Here is a 20,304-nt window from a genome sequence, read left to right as displayed (position 1 = left end):
TAATTAAGCGGAAACATAGGGTTGTACTTCCAGACTCTTTTCATTTTTACCCACACAGAACCCGCATACAGAAGATGCGGGCTATATGAATCATTATAAGATCCTCTCCAGCCCACCTTCAAACTTCATTGGAAGGTATCCTCAAGGTTGCATTTCCAAATGCATTCTCTTTTGTCTATTGAGAAATGTTTTGTCCTTCAAGCATGTGGCTCTTTCCCCTTTTTGTCCTGAGCCTGGGTTGAGGGGCAGAGTAGCAGAAACAAAGACAATGGGGGCCAGTCTAGAGTTCTTCAGGGGCTTCCATTGACTCCTGGGCATTGCATTGAAGAACACTGCCCCAGTGGTTGAGGTCCTCCCCCCACCAAAAGTGAAACTAGCCACCTTACTAGGATCTGTGACAGTCTTAGGAAAAATAAACATTTATGTTTCTAAAATGACTGACATAAACATTTATGTTTCGGTACTTAAACTATTATGTTGTTTTTTTCAAAACATAAATGTTTTTGTGCCTATTCTGATCTGTTGATATTGTAAACGTTTATAATTCTAAAATGGATGCTGCCAATACATAAACATCCATTTCCCCATCTAATTCAGTTTTACATCAGCAGATCTTTTTCTAAAACCTTACAGGAACTTGAAAAGTCCCAGCCTGGATATGTTCTGATCTGTACTATACATTCTTTCTAAAATCTGCCTCTAAGTCAATGATACCTGTGGATCTCACTGCATGTAAAACACAATGGAGCCTATTTTACCAAGCTGTGCTAACTGTTAATTGTTAGCATACATTAATAGCTTACCAGAAGCAATTAGTTGCTAAGTGTTCTTTAAGTTTTATTTTACCAGAAGCAATTTAGATGCTAAGTGTTCTTCCAGTTTTATCTTACCATAAGTAATTAGATGCTAAGTGTTCTCTAAGTTTTATCTTACCAGTTTCAATGTCTTACCAGAAGCGACTGTCTTATAGGTCAATTCGCTCTCACTAGAAGCAATTGGGCGCTAAGTTTTCATCCGACTTAGTTTCTATCTCCGTTCGCCCTACTAGATGCAACAGCCTCTACTTATCAACAGACTACTGCAACAGCAACAGACTACTGCAACAGCCTCTACTTATCATGCCCAAACAACATGATAAAACAACTTCAGAACACAGCCCTCAGACTCATCTACTCTCTTAGTAAATTTGACCACATCACTAATGCATACTTAGACTCACACTGGCTTCCGATAAAAGCAAGATCACAATTCAAATTCTACTGTCTACTATTCAAAGTAACCCATGGAGATGCACCAAGTTATCTTAACAACCGTCTATACCGCAACCTCACACATAGAACAAGGATAACTCAAAGCCTATTCATACACCCACCTCTCAATGGTACTCGACGCAAGAAACTTTACGACAACCTTCTAGCGACACAGGCTGCGAAAATTGACCCAACCGTCTCCAAACTGCTGACCAAAACAACAGACATCAAACTTTTCCGAAAAGAAATCAAAACTCTTCTATTCAAAAAACACCTTCCATCATTCTAACCTACACGCATACGCATACCCCTTCATAAACACCACCCCTACAGTATCCCCTAGCCAAATTCTTCAAACCTTCCCCAAACTCATACTCAGAAACCTAAAAATACAACCTCCACCCGGGATCAGAATATTGCTTCCCTTATCACTATGTAAACAACCTCCATCTGTAACCAGAATATTCCGTCCCTCAACGTTATGTAATAATCTTCCTAATTTGTATGTATTGCTATTGTTATGTAAACTTGTTATGTATATGTTATATACCTGATATGTAAACTCCCTGGAAATGTCCAGTTTTCACCCAATTTTGTAATCCGCTTAGAACCGCAAGGCACAGGCGGAATAGAAATCTCTAATGTAATGTAATGTAGATGCAATTAGGTGCAAAGTTACTAGAAGCAATCAGCTGCTAAATTTTACCTCCGCCTACGTTTTATGTCCTACTAGAAGCATTTTAAGCCACCGTGCTAAGTTCTTTCTCTGTTTTAAACCGCTATTCAGAAATTCAAACAAGTCCTAAGACATCTACTATCAAATACCCAACAAGATCCTAACCTCTAATTCCAGATCCCCACACGATAAACAAACAGGTTCTGCCTCAGTCCTCTTATTGGTTCTCCTAGATCTCACAATGAAGCCACCCTCTTGGCTTCTTCTTCTTCTCTTACTCTGTTCATTTACCAACACTATTAACTGCCTGAACCTTTCCCCCCTCCCAATCTACTCAACTCTACAAATATCAATAATATTTGCCCTGGCCTCAGAACACCCGCGCTAGTGCGCCAGAAACCACCCCTTCAAAAAAAACCTCTGAGGAGTCAACTACTCCTCTCTAAAACCCGTTCCTCCTGACAATCTACCCAGCCTCACCTCTGACTCTCTCACCCCAGTCCCAACACTCTATTGTAATGCTAGATCTGCTTGCAACAAGACCCAAATATTAAAGGACCTACTTGTGGACTCAGATCCTGGATTCCTGTGCATCACAGACACATGGATCAAAAAAGACGATCTTTTCACGCAAAACGAACTCTGCTCCTATGGTTACCATGGCCTCTTCTCTCCCAGAATAAACCGGAAAGGAGAAGGCCTGGCACTCCTCTACAAATCATTCCTTGAGGTTCAGCTCCTCGAAAAGGGCAGCCACACTTCACTAGAATATATGCTTGCTTCAGTTAAGGATGAACTCCACCCCTACCCATTAGGTATCCTGTTACTTTACCGGCCACCAACCCCCCTGGAATAAATCCTCCGAACTCGTCCTCGAGACCATAACAAGCGCCTTACTAAAATTTCAGAGACTTTTGATCATTGGCGATATTAGTCTCCACCTAGATGACAACACCAACAAGGATGCAATCAAATTCATCAATTTCCTCACTTCTCTAGGTTTCCCTTTTCCTGCATCCTCCTCAACCCATGAAAAGGGGCACACACTAGACATCATCAGTTTCCTCGACCTGACTGATCACAAAACCTCTGCCGAAGATGCTCGTTGGGAACATGTCCCTTGGTCCGATCACTTTCTAGGATCTTTCTGCCTCCCCATCTTCATGTCCCATCTTGGATCTCCACCCCGTGCCACAAATCCCATCACTTTCCGCAAAAAAATCGCGAGTGAACTCTTCTGGTCCCAATTTCTCAATCATCTTTCCTCTCGTTCTAAGCCTGCCAACCCAGAATCCAACTGGCGCAACTGGATAAACCTCTCCAAGACTACCTATTGTGCTCTTGCCCCTTTATCTACCAAATCTATCTCCTACTCCCGTAAAGCCCCTTGGTATCTTCCATACCACAGAGAACTGAAGCAGAATGTCGAGCACTGGAGCACAAATGGAAAAAATCAAAATCCCTCTCAGACAATCCTGGAGGGAAAATATCAAGTTTTATAACTCAGCACTAAAAAAAGCTAGTAAGAACTACTATGATGATAAAATTTCCAGATCCAACAACCAGAGCAGCACACTGTTTAACATTTGGTGCTCCTTAACTTCCAAAAACGACTCCATCATTCCCCCCTCCTCCCCATCAGCAAACGACCTAGCAAAATTCTTCAGCGAAAAGATCACTACCATAAGGAGCTCCTTCCCCCCATCAGTCCCCTACAACTCTCTGGCCCCAACAACTCTAACCCTATCCCAGCAGTCAGATCCTGGACTTCTTTCGAACTTGTATCTGAACCCCAGATCGCCAATCTCTGCCTCAAACTGAAATCCTGCAAATGTACCCTGGATCCATTCCCTTTCTACTTGTACGAGAATATTCCAGCAGAGGCCATCTCATCCCTTACTGGACTTATAAACTCTGCTTTAACATCGGGCCTATTCTCCGCAGAAATGGGACATATTGCCCTGTCCCCATTACTGAAAAAAGCCGATCTTGACCCTTCCTCTCCTTCTAACTACCATCCCATAGCAAACATCCCTCTCCTGACTAAAATGCTAGAGGCCATCATTTCCACCCAGCTCTCATCCTACCTAGAGAGATTCTCCATTCTCTTACCTTACCAATACGGCTTCAGACCCAACTTCAGCACCAAATCCCTCCTGGTCTCATTAATTTCAAAGGTACAACAACTACAGTCTCGCAATAAGTTTGCTGTCCTATTACAATTCGATCTCTCTGCAGCTTTTGATGTCGTCCACCACGATATTCTAATTTATCAACTTTCTGAGATAGGCATCGGCTCCACAGTCTTAAAGTGATTCTCGAACTTCTTACGTTCTCGCTCCTACACTGTCAACACAAACGGCACCACGTCCGCTCCTTGGAAACCGACTTGTGGAGTCCCGCAGGGATCACCCCTATCCTCTTCAATATCTACATGTCTTCCCTGAAAATCTTCCATCAATCTTCCCTTGAAACAATCTATACTTATGCCAACGACATCCTTGTCCTTCTCGAGACATGACTCGAACCTTACCAACCTCTCTGAGAACATAACAGCCTGCATAACGAAACTCCAATCCTGGTCCCTCTCTGTTCAAATGAACAAGTCCAAAATGAAACTTCTCTGGCTCGGTCCAAAACTAGAACAGTTGCCCACCCTATTTGCACTGCCCTCTGGCGCCACGCTGTAGCTTGAGTTCTCAAGCAAAGTTCTAGGCATCATCATCGACTCTTCTCTTTCTTTCAATGACCACCTCAATTCCCTGGCAAAATCATGCTTTTTCAGCCTCCACATGCTGAGGAAAGTGAGATCCTGCTTCCGCCAACAACATTTTGCCATCCTTGTTCAATCCATCATCCTTTCCAAACTAGATTACTGTAATTCCATCTACCTAAGTCTAACCAAAAAGAGCCTTCATAGACTTCAGCTAATTCAGAACACTGTGGCTAAGTTGATCTTCGCAAAAAGTAAATTTGACCATGTTTCCCCACTTTTGTCCAAACTCAACTGGCTCCCAATAATCGCCAGGGTTCATTTTAAATGTTCCTATCTGGCTTTTAAAATCCTACACGGCATCCTCCCTCCTCTAATCCCTCTATCCCCGAGACCCGACAACACCAGGCCCACCCAAAAACTTAAACTATCCTTCCCCTCACTAAAAGGTATCCTCTATGCGGGAAACTTAGGAAAATCTCTCTTCTTCAGAATCACAGGACTGTGGAATAACCTTACTACCCCTCTGCGGAATCAAGTCTCCTTCCAACTATTCCGTAAGCACCTGAAAACTAGTCTTTTCACAAAAATGTAATGCTTTCCTTCCTCCCTATATTCAATCCACCAAACTCAATGTGTTATTCTTTTCCTTTATTAAGCTCTTGTAAACTGTGCCGAGCTCTATATTCATGGAGAGGATGCGGTATATAAACTTAAGGTTTAGTTTAGTTTAGTTTAGCTGTGTTATTGTGAGGCCTTAGCAATTGCATATAAAATGTATAAGATGCAGGCAATGTTTATTATATCAAATGTAAATGCGGTTATGTTACCACCCTTCAAACAAACCTAAGGACTCGACACGGTCCATGTTTCGGTAAACACACCTTCCTCAGGGGTCCAGGGTTGATAAGGTTTGGATTAAACCACAATAAAAATGATAATAAACAAAAACCTGTGAAGGGTGGTAACATAACCGCATTTACATTTGATATAATAAACATTGCCTGCATCTTGTACATTTTGTCTGCAGTTCCTGTTGGATTTCTTCTTTCATTTGTTTTTGTTTAGGTCTTAACAATTAACACATGGTAATTTCTGCCATCGGGACTAATGCAGGATAGGAAGAGCCTAGAGGGGAGGAGGGGCACTGGAAGTAGTTACTGGCCAGTAACTGAGCCGCATTAGTACAGCAGCTCATGCAGCGCAATTATTGGTCTCTCATTGGTGGATTATCTGCAATGCAATTTATGCATGTTAAAAAAAAGTTTCTTGTATGATTTAATGGGAAACTGCTGAGAATACCTTCAACCGTTAAAACATGTTTTGCGGTTCCCACATATTAATTTTGTCAATTACCCCCTCCTTTTACAAAACCGTAGTGTGGTTTTTAGCGCCGGTGTGATGGTAACAGCTCTGATGCTCATAAAATTCCTATGAGCGTCGGAGCTGTTACTGCTGCAGCCAGTGCTAAAAACCATGCAAAGATTTTGTAAAAGGGGGAGGTGGGGGGCTAATGTGTGATAACTGCAAAATCTTACCATACTTTGATAAACAGGATCAAATGGAAAAGGCACTTCATTGTTCTTTGCCATTGATGTTTATGTATACATTCCTAGACTTGTTACATCTCAGAATAATTAGCCGTTCAATATTAAAGCTATTTTTACAGAATTTCATTTTGGGCTGTTTATTGCTTTCATCACAGATTAAATATATTGTAAATAAACTATATTTGTTTACCATTAATGCCCTTAATATGGAATACTAAGGGGTCCTTTTACAAAGCTGCGCTAGGGCATTAACGTGCAGAATAGCGTGCGCTAAATTGCCCCGTGCGCTAGCCGCTACCGCCTCCTTTTGAGCAGGCGGTAGATTTTCAGCTAGCGCACGCTAATCTGGGCGTGCATTAAAAACGCTAGCGCACCTTTGTAAAAGGAGCCCTATGTTTTGAAGTTTATCAGTATTTATGGACATTGGGTGATTGCATAAGTTCATGGTGCACCAGAATATTTACAGCTGTTATGTGGCTCAAGAGTAAATTATATTTAAATCTTTTTTATTAAGCAGTGACAACAGCAGGTACAACAATAGTAGAAAACAAAGTTTACAATTTCAACCAACAGCCGCGGAGGACTGGACTTTGATGTCCTCCACGATCAAAAGCAACACCCCAACCCCACAGAAAGAAACCCATATCCCCCTTTCCCCTCCCACCCCCAACCAAGAAAAACGGTACAACTCCCAAACAGGGAAAGATCAATATCAAACAGGTAAACTTAATTAGAGGTGGAGTCGGTTCAGGATACGGCTACGACTCTCAGGGGACAAAATGTTCAAGTATGGAAGTATGAAGAATAATTAGGTGGTAGCTCATTTCCCTCCTTTGACAAGATTGTGCTGTCTTTCACACAGCCTGTAGAAAGGTTTGAGACTTGGAGGGGAGAGGAGCAGGGGCTATGACAGTAAAAAAATGATGCATTGTTTGAATTCTAACCTCTGCCCTTTCTAAAACACAACAAGGCTGCCCAAATCCTAAAAGCCCACTGACCCCCTTCCCAGGCTGTCCTTCTGCAGACAAGAGCAGAGGTATGCAGGGCTGTGGAGTCGGAGACGGAGTTGAGGAGTCGGAGTTGGAGGAAATTTCAGGTACCTGGAGTCGGAGTCGGAGTCAGAAGTACAAAAAACTGAGGAGTCGGAGTCGGAACATTTATCTACCGACTCCATTTTTGAACTTGGCATACCAATCACGAGCGATTCTTTCAGCTATAGCACCCACTATACACAGCACAAATGTTGCGAGTAGCTTCTGCGGCCTTAGAACCTTGATTAAAAGCAAAAAGAAGGTGGTGTCAAAAATGCTCATTTCTCTCAACTTGACATTCCATTTTAATGATCTGAAAATTAACCAGTGCTGTGGAGTCGGAGTCGAGGAGTCGGAGTCGGAGGAAATTTCGGGTACCTGGAGTTGGAGTCGGAGTCTGAAGTACAAAAAACTGAGGAGTCGGAGTCGGAACATTTATCTACCGACTCCACAGCCCTGGAGGTACGTTCCTCTTTCTAGCTTGCTCCTGCAATCAAAATGGCATCGTGAGGATCACTTCACACTGACTGCAGAGGAAATTCTCACATTGAAAAAACCATTATTTTCTTGGTTATTTTTAAATTAAAAATTACTATGGTAAAACTTATCCCCACCTTCCCTTTTATGAAGCCGCATTAGGCTTTTTTTTTTTTTTTTTTTTAATCACCGGACGCAGTGGTAAAAGCTTCAATGCTCATAGAATTCCAATGAGTGTCAGAGCTAATACCACCACAGTTGGTGATGAAAAAGCCTAACGCGACTTTATAAAAGGGTGGGGGTTAATCTTTAATAGCTATATTAAAATAATGCCTTACTTGAAGTAAAAACAAATCAAAACAGTTATTCGACTGGTTGAGGCCATGTCAAAAAATGTATTTTTTATTAAATGCATATATGTTTAAGTACTATATCATTTCTGACACAGGCCACAATTCAGGCCTCCAAGCTATTTCATGGAGAAATTTGATATCTATTCAAAAATGTAGTTATACACTGAAAAGAAAAATTTACACTATCAATATTCAAGTCAAATCAAAGTATGATTCAGAAACTGGCTCAGGATATGATTACCGGCATTTACATTTGAAAGAAGCACATCACAGCAAAACTTTTCAGAATGCTAACAGTGAATTACCTCATCTCCACTACTGAATTATAAATGGAACTGTCCTCCCTAATTATCATATCTGCTCCCCCCCTCTCCTTTCCATGATGTCAATCACTGCCAATCAAAAAGAAAGGCATACTGATTTAATCCAGCAGGATGTAAAGTCTCTCGCTTAGAAATCTGTCTTTGTTCAGGTTGGGTAACAATCAATTAACGTTGCCCACTGTGTTCTAGTTTTACAAGCATGTTTGGTCAAAAACCATAGATCCTGTTTGAGTGTTGATGCCAAAGTGCTTACATGGTGATTACAGCTTAAGGTGCTTATTTTAGAAGTGTCATTCACATTTTATACATGCATAAACCAGCATAGAAACTTTTACCTTGCATAAATGTCTAAGTTCTGATTTTATAAAGCTGGAATACACACATCTAAAAACAGAAGATTGCAAATGGCAAAGGGTAATGATCCAGGCATGTTCTCAGCAGAATTGGAGCAGGTCTACAAAGCATGAATAATTTTCTCCCCCATTTCATAAGAGGGGTGGATATCTGTCTCCTAACAGATCAATAGCATGATTTATACCTGATATCTAGATGATCCTACTTAATTCCCCAGTGCTTAATCCCCAAAAGACAAACTGGCATGGAATACCAGTCTCTGACAGCTTCAGGAAAAATAAAACTTTATGTTTCTAAAATAACCAAGATAAATGTTTTTGGTTTTATTTATTTATTTATTTATTTTTAACTTTATCTTTATTCATTTCAATTATTTATATGTTCATAAACATCATTTCAAATAAGCAATGTCTTAAATATTTACAAAGAAAAAAAAAAAGATCCATTTAACAAAATATTTACCAATGCTCCCTTGTTAGTCCACAATATATGGGGGAGATAGCTTTAAAAATTCAGAAAATCATAAATTATTATCAAATCTTCATAAGAAAACTAAATAGTGTACCTGATTGCAAACCTAGTTCTAAATTTTTGAGCCTTCTTCCTGAGACTTAGCAGGGGTACTTGCAGAAATCACATCTTTACCCATTATAAACATTGAAAGCTGTGATGACTCAAAGAAAATATATTTAACTCCTTGAAGCTTAACATAACATTTACATGGAAACCTAAGTATAAAAGTACCCCCACGTTTTAAGACCTGAGGTCTCAAAAGAAGAAATTGTTTCCTCTTTTTTTAGTTAACTCGGGAAACATCTGGATACATTCTAACTTTCTGATCTAGGAATAATTTATCTTTATACTTAAAGAATATTTTCAAAAGCCAGTCTCTATCCGAGTCCAGTGCTAATTAGACAAAAAGTGTAGCAACTATTATCTGCTCAGAATCTGAAGTCTCTAATATATTTGTTAAATTCAATATGTCCATTTCTGGAGCTTGTTGATATTCAAGTATTTTCTTCTTCCCTTCCGGGAGATAATAAATTTTTGAAACTGGGGGATACGTATTCTGAGGAATCTTCAAAGTTTCTGTAACATACCTCTTGAACATGTCAAGGGCAGATGTTGTTATTAATTTTGGAAAATTAATTAGTCTCAAGTTATTCCTTCTTGATGCGTTCTCCAACATTTCTAATTTTAAATTGATGTTTCCATTATCTTTCATCAATAATTGATTCTGTATCCCTATACACTTTTCCACTTTTTGTTTTTGTTCAGCTAAACTTATTTCAATTTTTTCAACTCTTTGCTGGGTATTCAATGATTCCGAAAGTATTCCAGTACAATAAGTAGTTAAGTTCTTCATCTGAGTTCCCAATGAGGATTGTAACTCAGAAATCGCTTCCCAGATAGAGTTCAAGTCTACCACAGGGAGTTTCTTTAAAGGAGCAATCGCCCACTAACAGTTTAGAGTTCACAGTACCTATGGAAATTATTGAAGATAAGTTCTGCAATTCCTCCGCCAGTTCCAGGAAATCACATGGTGAAAAATGTTGTTGAGAATCGGCTGGTGTTCATGATACAGCAGGTTCTTCTCCTTCTCTGCCGTCTAACTCCACCGCTGTCCCACTTCCCTCACTCGACGTGCTGAGCACCAACGGCTGTGGGTGTGGTTGCACCAGCGTTCCACGCTTCTCCGGAGAGAGGCTGACTGCCTCGAAAGAAGCCTGAGAGTCCTCCGACCGACTCTCGCCTCGAGTTGGTTTTATTTATTTATTTAAGTTTTCACATCAATTCACAAGAATAATGTTGTTCTATGCAACACAGGGAAGGAAACAACTTTCTACCAATTAGCCCCCCAAAAACTTATCAAAATACAGAGATATGGTTTATCCCTTTCATAGACCACAATTATAGGGGGTGTGGGAATCCTTTATAATGGAGATAATTTAAAGTAATAATAAATTCAAAGGTAAAGGCTTAGTGTAAAACGGTTTTGGATGTTCCCAGATGTCTCCAAAAAGGACATGGCGATACTTGAGGGAGTCCAGAGAAGAGTGACTAAATTGGTAAGAGGTATGGAAAACTTTTCATACGCTGACAGGTTGGAAAAGCTGGGGCTATTCTCCCTGGAAAAGCGGAGACTTAGAGGAGACATGATAGAAACCTTTAAAATCCTGAAAGGCATAGAGAAGGTAGACAGGGACAGATTCTTCAGACTTTGGGGAACCATAAGTACAAGGGGGCACTCGTAGAAATTGAAAGGGGATAGGTTTAGAACAAATGCTAGGAAGTTCTTCTTTACTCAGAGGGTGGTGGACACATGGAATGCGCTCCCGGAGGTTGTGATAGGGCAGAGCACGCTACGGGGGTTCAAGGAAGGTTTAAATAAATTCCTGAAGGATAAGGGGATTGAGGGGTACAGATAGAAGTAGAGATGGGTTATAGGAAAAGTCAGGGACCACCTAACAGGTCATGAACCTGATGGGCCGCCGCGGGTACGGACTGCTGGGCACGATGGACCTCTGGTCTGACCCAGCGGAGGCAACTTCTTATGTTCTTAAGTCACTCAAGAGCAAAGAAAAAATTTCCTTTCCATGCGTAAAGAGACTCTTAAATTGGGGGCTACATTTCTTTTAGCTTATCCCTACAAATGTTTGGTGAGGTATTTGGGAATCAAGTATACTTTTTTTTCTCCAGACCACTTGAGGGAGTTTCTGAAAGTCAAAAAGATCAATAAGGATTGATTAAGGAATGGACAATTACCAAGATAAATGCTTATGTTGTTGTTTCACAACATAAATGTTCATGCACATATCTTGACCAGTTGATATTTTAGATCAAGAGTTGGCAACCTTTATACACAGAATACTTATCCCTAGAGGGCCGCAAACTTAATGTAACATCGGAATTGGAAATGAATATGAATAGAGCTCTAAAGACCTTCTCTAATAGTTAAATAACCTTCTCTTTTACTAACCAGTGATAGAGGTTTTGCCACGGACAAGAGTGCTAAATGCTCCGACGTTGCTCTGACGCTCTTAGAATTCCTATGAGCATTGGAGCATTTAGCGCCCCGGGCCGCTGTAAAAACCTCTATCACTGCTTAGTTAAAGAAGGGCTAAATAAATAAAATTAAAAAATGAGAAAAACAAACTGCAAATTTTCATGTGTGTTTCTTGTTATACAAACTATAAGACCTATGTAACCTTTAAAAATTGTCTCTCTCACCTACATCAGCTACAAAATCTCTTTCCATATATTGAAAAGACATGACTAGACTACTGTAATGCCTTGTACACTGGTCTAACTAAAAAGAATTTGCATCAGCTCCATCTAATTCAGAATCCTGCATTACACCCTTCTTGCAAAAGCTATACTGGCTACCAGTACTTTACAGGACTACATGTAAAACTGATTTTCAAGGCCCTCGGACAAAATGGTCCAGAATTAAGGTTACTATATGGCTCCAGAAAAAGGAGGATGGATTGAGACATCAGAGTTTTACTTCCATTGGAAGTAAAACCCAGATGTCTCAATCTTTCCTCCTTTTCCTGGAGCCATATGGTAACCCTGTCCAGAATACATAAAGAATAAGTTAGCCATTTACACACATTTGAGACCTCTGAGGTCCTTTCAAGGAACATCACTATCTGTACCCTCATCAAAATAAATTGTACGATGTGATACCCACCTGTGAGCCTTCTCAAGAATAGCCCTCACGTTCTGGAATGTACTTCCAGAGGGGCTACATCAAACTTGATACTACAAGAAGCAAGTGAAGACCTAGCTCTTCTCCAAAACCTTTAATACATAGGGTGACTGACTATACACTCATTCTGTACCTGAACTAGCTTAGATCAGTTCTTTATATCTTGTTTAACTGTACAAACAACTTGCCTTGAGTTTAGTCGTCTGTTTATCCCAATGGACTCTGTACCACACATCTTGTCATCATCTAATACCTGTACTTGTCCCCTTGACTATATAATAAGCTGTATTGTAGAAAAATATCAGTGTCATATCTATATTATTTGAATGTTCTCTAGTGGGTGCCTATTAGGTTTTTCATAAGTATTATATCTCTGCTATTTGAATTTCAGTGCTATTTAAAAGTATATTTTTGAAGCTGTTTCATGGTGGTCCTATTAAGTTTCAATTTGCTGATTTTGAGTTTACCTCATTCATTATATTTATGTTTATATTTGGTCATTTTACTATTGTAATGCTGTTAAAATTTTAAGTGTACTTGCTGTACACATAGTAACATAGTAAATGGTGGCAGATAAAGACCTGAACGGTCCATTCAGTCTGCCCAACTATACACTCTATAAAGTAATGATTTAATTTAAATTGTTGCTTTTTCTTAGATATTTATGAACCAGAAACCCACAGCTCCACCCGGCACTGTGCCCAGGCTCCATCCATTAGAGTCTCTGTCAAAGCTCACCTCTGCCCATCCAAACCATCCCAGCCATCAAAGTCCTCCCCGGTCCATCATCAAATGAATGGCCATATTTGGGACACAGACCATGCACGTCTGCCCAGTAATGGCCTTAGTTTTTCAATATATACCATTATTTTCTGGTTCTAGATCCTCTGTGCTCATTCCATGCTTTTTTGAATTTTGTTACCGTATTCTTCTCTACTGCCTCCCTTGGGAGCTTAGTCCAGACATCAACCACCCTCTCCATAAAAAAGAATTTCCTACCATTATTCTTGAGTTGAACATCCATCCCTCAACCTCAAATTATGCCCTCTGATTTTACCATGTTCCTTTCTCTGGAAAAGATTTTGTTCTATGTTAATACCTTTTAGGTATTTGAACATCTGAATCATATCTCCCTGTCCCTCCTTTCCTCTAGGGTGTACATATTTAGGGCTTCCAGTCTCTCCTTGTACATCTTTTGGTACAAACCTCTTACCATTTTCATCACCTTTCTTTGGACCACTTCAAGTCTTATGTCTTTTCCCAGATACGGTCTCCAAAACTGAACACAATACTCCAAGTGGGGCCTCACTAATCAGTCAAGGTGACAAAACACTTGAGAAGCCTACCAGTATGTTTGTGTAAGCCTTCAAGTCAACCACAGTGATGTTTCATGGCTGCATGCTGTGATGTTTCAAAGCAGAGGACAGGAGTGGTTTGCCATTGCCTTCTCCCATGCAGTGTGTGGCTCCACTATGTTGCTGCTACCCAACATAGGGCCCTGTAGCCTATAGCACCTGGTATTCCCAGTGGTCCCCCATCTAGGTACCAGCCAGGTCTGACCCTGCTTAGCTTCCAATAGCAAGAGCAGGCTTACACTTCCTTGTGTGAATCTCTTCATAAAGGCAGTTAATAGGTCTCGATAAATATTATCATAGAACATAGAGGTCAGAATTGAGATGTCCTGATTGGGACATGTTCAGCCATAGGGTATTTTAGAAAAAGATTTTCCACCATAGAGCCTTTTTAAAAAATACTTCCAGGACTGCATGTATATGTAACCAGCTGATGTAGCCATTTTACAAATAAGCATGTTGAAAAAATGAATAGAAAAACATTCCACATTTAGGGCTCCTTCTATGAAGCTGCGTTAGCGGCTTCAGCGCACGTGACTTTTAATCATGCGCTAACCCCCGCGCTATCCAAAAAACTACCGCCTGCTCAAGAGGAGGTGGTAGCGGCTAGTGCGGCCGGCGGTTTAGCGCGCACTATTACGCGCATTAAATCGCTAATGCGGCTTCGTAAAAGGAGCCCTTAGTTTCATGCCATTTTTTAATTCTACCTTTTCACTCACCTTTGTTAGTTTCAAATAGTTTCATTTGTCTAAGTCCATAAGTTCAGCGGCTGCCTGCTTACATTCTTCCCTGCCGTCGCCTTTTTTCATCTATGGCAACATACAGAGTTTTCGTTCATTCGCGGTTGTACTTCTTAACGGCAACATATAGGACGGTTCATAATCAGATGCGCGCAAGACATAAGCGCCTGGACAAATGGGCGCAGACAAGTGAGCGCAAGACATCAGAGCACCAAGACAAGTGAGCACCAAGACAAGTGAGCGCAAGATAAGTGAGCGCAAGACATCTGGGCCTAGATAAGTGAGCGCAAGACAACTGGGCCAAGACATCTAAGCGCAGACAACTGAGTGCAAGACAAGTGAGCGCAAGACATCTTAGCGCAAGACAACTCCGCTCGCAAGACAACTGAGTGCAAGACAAGTGAGCGCGAGTTTTCAGTAGATACGGCAAGGCAGCAGGAACACTGTCGGCACGCGTTTGACCCACGTGATTTTGTCCTGTCACCAGATGTTCATAGTTTGACCCGTGCACTTTTGTCCCGTCACCAGACAATAGTGCACAGGATCTTGTAATGTAAGGTAAATAGGCGTAGTAGGTCCTTATTGTGTTTTCAGTGGGTTCATAGTCAAATGGGTGCAAGACATATTGTGCTTTACATATTGTGTTTTGATGCCCCTAGTGCCTTGTTCCTATGCCTGCAGTGTCTTTTCCTCTGATCCAAGCTAACCTGATTCATCCCTCCTCTCTCCCAGTTCATAGTCAAATGCTAATTTAACCAGGCCTCCTACTAGAGGTGTGTAACATTCATTAAGTTCTGATATTTCCGTTATTCTAAGTTTACCACCTGTAATCTTTTATTTGTGTTTGTCTTGCAGGATATTTTTGTTCTATGAATTCACAAAATGTGTTAAAGCTAATGGCTAATTACATTTGCATGATAATCTTTACATGACAGAATATATTTTTAAAGCGTTTATGAAGTTCATTTTCTCATTGTAGTTTTTGAGGTTAAAATAATGACCATGGCAATTCTGGACTCAGTAGTTGTATAATAATGTATTTATTTCTGGTTAACTGTGTCACTTAACATGGTATAATACATTGTTTTAACACGCCAGAGGCTGTTCACCTTGGAGACATGCTGTGTATATGGGTACGGCTTGGCGCGAGATTTACACCCTCTCCCGTATAAAAGGAGCAAACGTAACCAATCACAAAGAGGCTAGAGAAAGGAAGGTGGGCTGTTCTGAACACGTATAAAAGGAGCAAACGTAACCAATCACAAAGAGGCTAGAGAAAGGAAGGCGGGCTGTTCCAAGCAAGTAAAAAAGGAGCTAACGTAACCATAGTAACAAGAATGCATTCACGTGACTCAAGTTTACGTGAATGTGCGTGTGATTGTTGTGCGCATGATTGTCCTTCCGCTCATTTGTCTTGCGTGCAATTGTTGTTGCGCGCAATTGTCTTGTTTGCAATTATCATTGCACTCAATTGTCTTGCGCTCACTTGTCTTGCACTCAATTATCATTGCGCTCAATTGTCCTTGAGCTCAATTGTCTTGCGCTCACTTGTCTTTGCGCATTTGTCCGCGCGTTTTTGACTTGCCACCTATAGGACTCCTTTTACTAAGGTGCGCTAGCGTTTTTAGTGCACACACATGATTAGCGTGCGCTATAGCGCGTGCTAGCTGAAAAATTACCACCTGCTTAAAAAGAGGCGGTAGCAGCTAGCAGGTGTTGCATTTTAGTGCACACTAAGCGCGCACTAAAACCTTTGTAAAAGGAGCCCATAAAGGTGTTTTTAACTGTTTTAGTAACTATTAGTTTTTTAGCCTCAGATTTATACTTTATAATCTTGTCAATTTTTCAGTTTCAATTACTGTGTTTTAGTTATTGGTTCATGCTAAAATCTGCATGCCGTCTTGTGTTCTATTTTATTAAAGATTATATTTTATGCCCACTCTTGTATTTTATTAAAAATTACATTTTTCATGTTCCACTTTTTATATTAATTTTTTTAATATACTTATGTCACTTATGCTTTTTCCTTTAGGTTCATCTGAGGTATTAGGTACTACACGATTTGTGGCTATCGATATAGGTCAGTTAAATTTATGGCTTTGTTTTTTTCTTCTCTTTTTTTTTCTTCTTCTTTTTTTTTTTTTTTCTTCTGTCCTTTCTCATACCGGCACTTTAGCATTTTCAACTTAGGTATTTAACCATGAAGATGGGCTTTTTATGAGCAAAGCGCCACAGTATTTCACACATTTTAGATAGTGTATTTTGATTCTCAAAAAAAAATCACAGCCAATTGGTAATTTTAACATTGCTCTCACTCTTCACCTTCTCTCATTCTGGAGTTTTTCTTCATTTGAAATGGCTCACCTCTTTTACACTAATGCCAGGGAGATATTTAAATGTCTCAATCATTCCCCCTTTTTCCCACCTTTCTCCGAGTATACATATTAATGTTTATAAGCCTGTTCCCATACACTTTATGACAGAGACCACCGACCAATTTTGTAACTGCCCTATGAATAGATTCCATCCTATTTATATCTTTCTGAAGGCTGGCCAAATTTCAGTTTCGGTTATTGTGCTACAATCAGTCCCAAATCCTTTTTCTGCCCAGTTTTTAAAATTTTCAGTCATGTTTTCAAAGTGCTCCAGATGTGGAGTATTTAGATTTTAGCAAAGCTTCTGACACGGTTTTGCATAGATGACTAATAAACTGAGAGCTTTTCTTATGGACCCTGAACTCACTGATTGAGATAGGAACTGGTTGAGTGGAAGGTGACAGAGGTAGTGATAAGTGGAGCTCACTCTAAGGAAAGGGACGTTACCGGCTGGGGAGGGCCAGAAAGTTTTGTTCTTGGGCAGATTCTTTTTTTTATCAATTTTGTAAGTGACATTGCAGATGTTACCAAAGTCTGCAATAGGATAAGATTTGAGCATCTTCAAATCTTGCCTTTGCAAAATCAGGATTTGGTTGTCTAGTGATTTAGACATGGCAGGAGCGATGCCATGTAGCCATAATGTCTTATAGTGCCATATATCCAAATAGCAAGGGGTATTGTTGTGAGCATGTTTTGGGTGGGACTAGGGACTCTTAACACATTCGGGACACTAGAGAGCCAAATATTCAATACAGCCGTACTAGGGAGGGCCAAAAAAATGAGGGCATCCAACAGCAATTACTGAAGGGAAGGAAACATTCAAGTCTAAAGACCTGTTTTATTCATGTCTAAAGTACAAAAGGTGCTCTGATTTAGCAGCTGGACACTGGAAGGATAAAGGCATGGCACCTCCTTAATCCCCCTGCGATTGCTGTCCCTCTCCCTCTCCTCTGAAAATGAAATTGGCAAGCAAACAGGCTTTGTGACAGCTTTAGGCTTTATGGACATTCTGAAGAAGCAAGCACGCAGTTGTTAGGGGTAGCCGAGTGGTTAGTGTTGTGGACTGTAAACCCAGGGACCCATGTTCAAATCCCACTGTAACTCTTTTTAATTTTATTTTAAAATTGAGTGCCCTTCAGGAACAGAAAAATACTACTTTTACTTCTGGGATAAAATGGTGGAATTTCCTATATTTTGTATTAATGGCCATTCGCTAATTTTGCCATTAATGTCTGGCCATTAAAACAAATTAGCACATGAGTCCTTACCACCATTATGTAGGTGGTAAGGGCTCACATGCTAAGTACACACTAATCGCTTAGCGCATGGCAATGTAGCTTCACTAAATGATTAGCACAGAACATGCTGATTGTGCCCCAGACACCAACCCCCCCCCCCAAAAAAAAAAAAATTTAGAGTGTGGGCAGGCTGTGCACATCCCGAAATTACCAAAGGATACCTCATTGCACTCCTCGGTAAGCACACATTAAAGTGCCCCTTAGATGGGAAGAACATGCAAAAATGCTGGTCTTCTAGTCATTTTTGTATGTATGTATTCACATAACAAGTAAATGATTCCTTTCCAGCTACACATCTATTTTGTAAATATGCACCAAGTTGCAGTGGCACAAACTTCGCAGGCAGATGTTCATATGAGTGGAGTTGGAGTATCAGTGGAGTGCACATTTACAAGCACGGTTTGCGATACACTGATTTATAGAAAAGACTCCAAATAAGCATGGTTTTAGCATTTAAAAGTATATATCCTTTTTCAGAATTACCCATTACATACAATACGTAACACTGAAATACCGAACAACTCGTGTATGCCCTAATTCTATAGATGATGCTAAAAATTGTGTGCGTAAATTTGGGCAGGCGCCCAATTTCCTCAAGCAACTTGACTGAATTGCAAGCCAATTAGTGTCAATTATTTGGTGCAAATAATCAATTTTTAAAGCTAATTGACTTTCATTAAAATTTATGGGCACATTTTTAGGCACCTGGATCCGAATCTAAGCTGTACACATGGGGGCGTGGCCATCTAAGCTGTTGTACGCATCTAAGGGGGCATAGCCATGGGAGGGTCATGGACAGATCGAGGCATTTCTGCAACTTACGCATGCTGTTGCAAACGGTGACCCCGTCAAATGCGCCCAGGACATTTGCGCCCCAACATTTGCACGCATGGACTAATGCGCGCACCAGTGGTGACCGCCCTGTCAGGATACTATTTTGTGTTTTTGAGGGTTACAAAGTAACCCTGTTTTTTTGAGGGGGAACCCCCCCACTACACTCAAAAGATTCACTTCCTATCTAGTGTTAGGGTTAAGTTTACATCATGATTATGGGAACCCTTTTAGTGGATATCTGGAAGGCCCTGATTTGCTCAGATTCCTCAGGCCCCGTCCTTTGGGAGGGGTTTGAGGCACCTGAGGTGCCCCAAGGGATGGGGCCTGAGGAGTCTGAGCAAATCAGGGCCTTCCAGATATCTTTGACGGGCTGCAGTTGTCGTGTGTGTACTTGTCCAGGCACGCAATTGTCAGGGTGCATTTGTCGGCGCGCAATAGTCCTGTGCGGATTTGTCGGTGTACCATTGCAAACAGTTGAAAGGTGAAATCTGTCTGAAAGAGATTGTGTTTGAAATGAGACTGAACTGACAGTGTATGGCTCTTATATCACTATTATCTGTTTTTGTATGTTTTCTCATAGGAGAAGCTCAGAATATACGATAGAAAAAAGAATTGTGGCCAAATGTACAGCAAAGTCAGAGAAAAATGGGTTGGACAAATGAATAAATCTCTGAGTGGAACCTATAAAGAATATAGTGAGCGGCCTTTCCACAAGAGCACAACATATTTTCTGAACCTGAGGCACTGGCTGAACAAAATATGCCCTGTAGAGCCACTGATGATGTCTTTTATATACTAATGAGACAATGGCTGCAATGTATACATATATTTCTCCAAAATCTAATTATTTTTTAGAACTGAAAGACTGACAGTCAAGGAAAAAATGTGGAAAATCTAGGAAGATAAAAAATGATCTCTTTATCTTTTTATGATTCAATGACTGAAAATGGAAAAGTGTGCACTCACACTAAAGATGGCACTATTTAAATCTGTTTCATTAATGGTTGGGAATCATTTAACACAAATCTCCAATACTTTACCCAACCTCCAAAATATCCAACATTCCTCTCTGTAAAATTTCCAATTGCTCAACATGCTCTCATATATTTCAAATGTAGCAAAATGTGGCCTCAGGTACACCTCCTCCACCCTTAGTAATGTTCAATATCGGTGGGAATACCGGTGTTTTTATTCCTCATTGGCCCACATTCTTTTTTTACAATTATTTAAGTAAACTTTTTTTAAAAACTTTTTAACTTTTTTATC

General features: G+C 40.4%; 1 protein-coding gene across 2 annotated transcripts in view; it reads left to right on the top strand.

The window, feature by feature from the left end:
- The window catches only part of HTR7 (5-hydroxytryptamine receptor 7), a 99,772-nt gene extending 79,674 nt beyond the window's left edge, over nt 1-20,098 (top strand). The window contains exons 3-4 of one of the 2 annotated variants that reach the window (XM_033941501.1): nt 16,564-16,611; nt 19,619-20,098. In XM_033941501.1, the coding sequence (XP_033797392.1) occupies nt 16,564-16,573 (10 nt within the window). In that variant the 3' untranslated portion in view covers nt 16,574-16,611; nt 19,619-20,098. The remainder of the gene's footprint in view (nt 1-16,563; nt 16,612-19,618) is intronic. The other variant, XM_033941498.1, reaches the window with a different exon arrangement.
- The last annotated feature ends 206 nt before the right edge of the window (nt 20,099-20,304 follow it).

The sequence above is a fragment of the Geotrypetes seraphini genome, chromosome 4 (assembly GCF_902459505.1).
Source record: "Geotrypetes seraphini chromosome 4, aGeoSer1.1, whole genome shotgun sequence".
Classification (NCBI taxonomy): Eukaryota; Metazoa; Chordata; class Amphibia; order Gymnophiona; family Dermophiidae; genus Geotrypetes; species Geotrypetes seraphini.
This window is presented reverse-complemented; position numbering and strand designations above follow the sequence as displayed.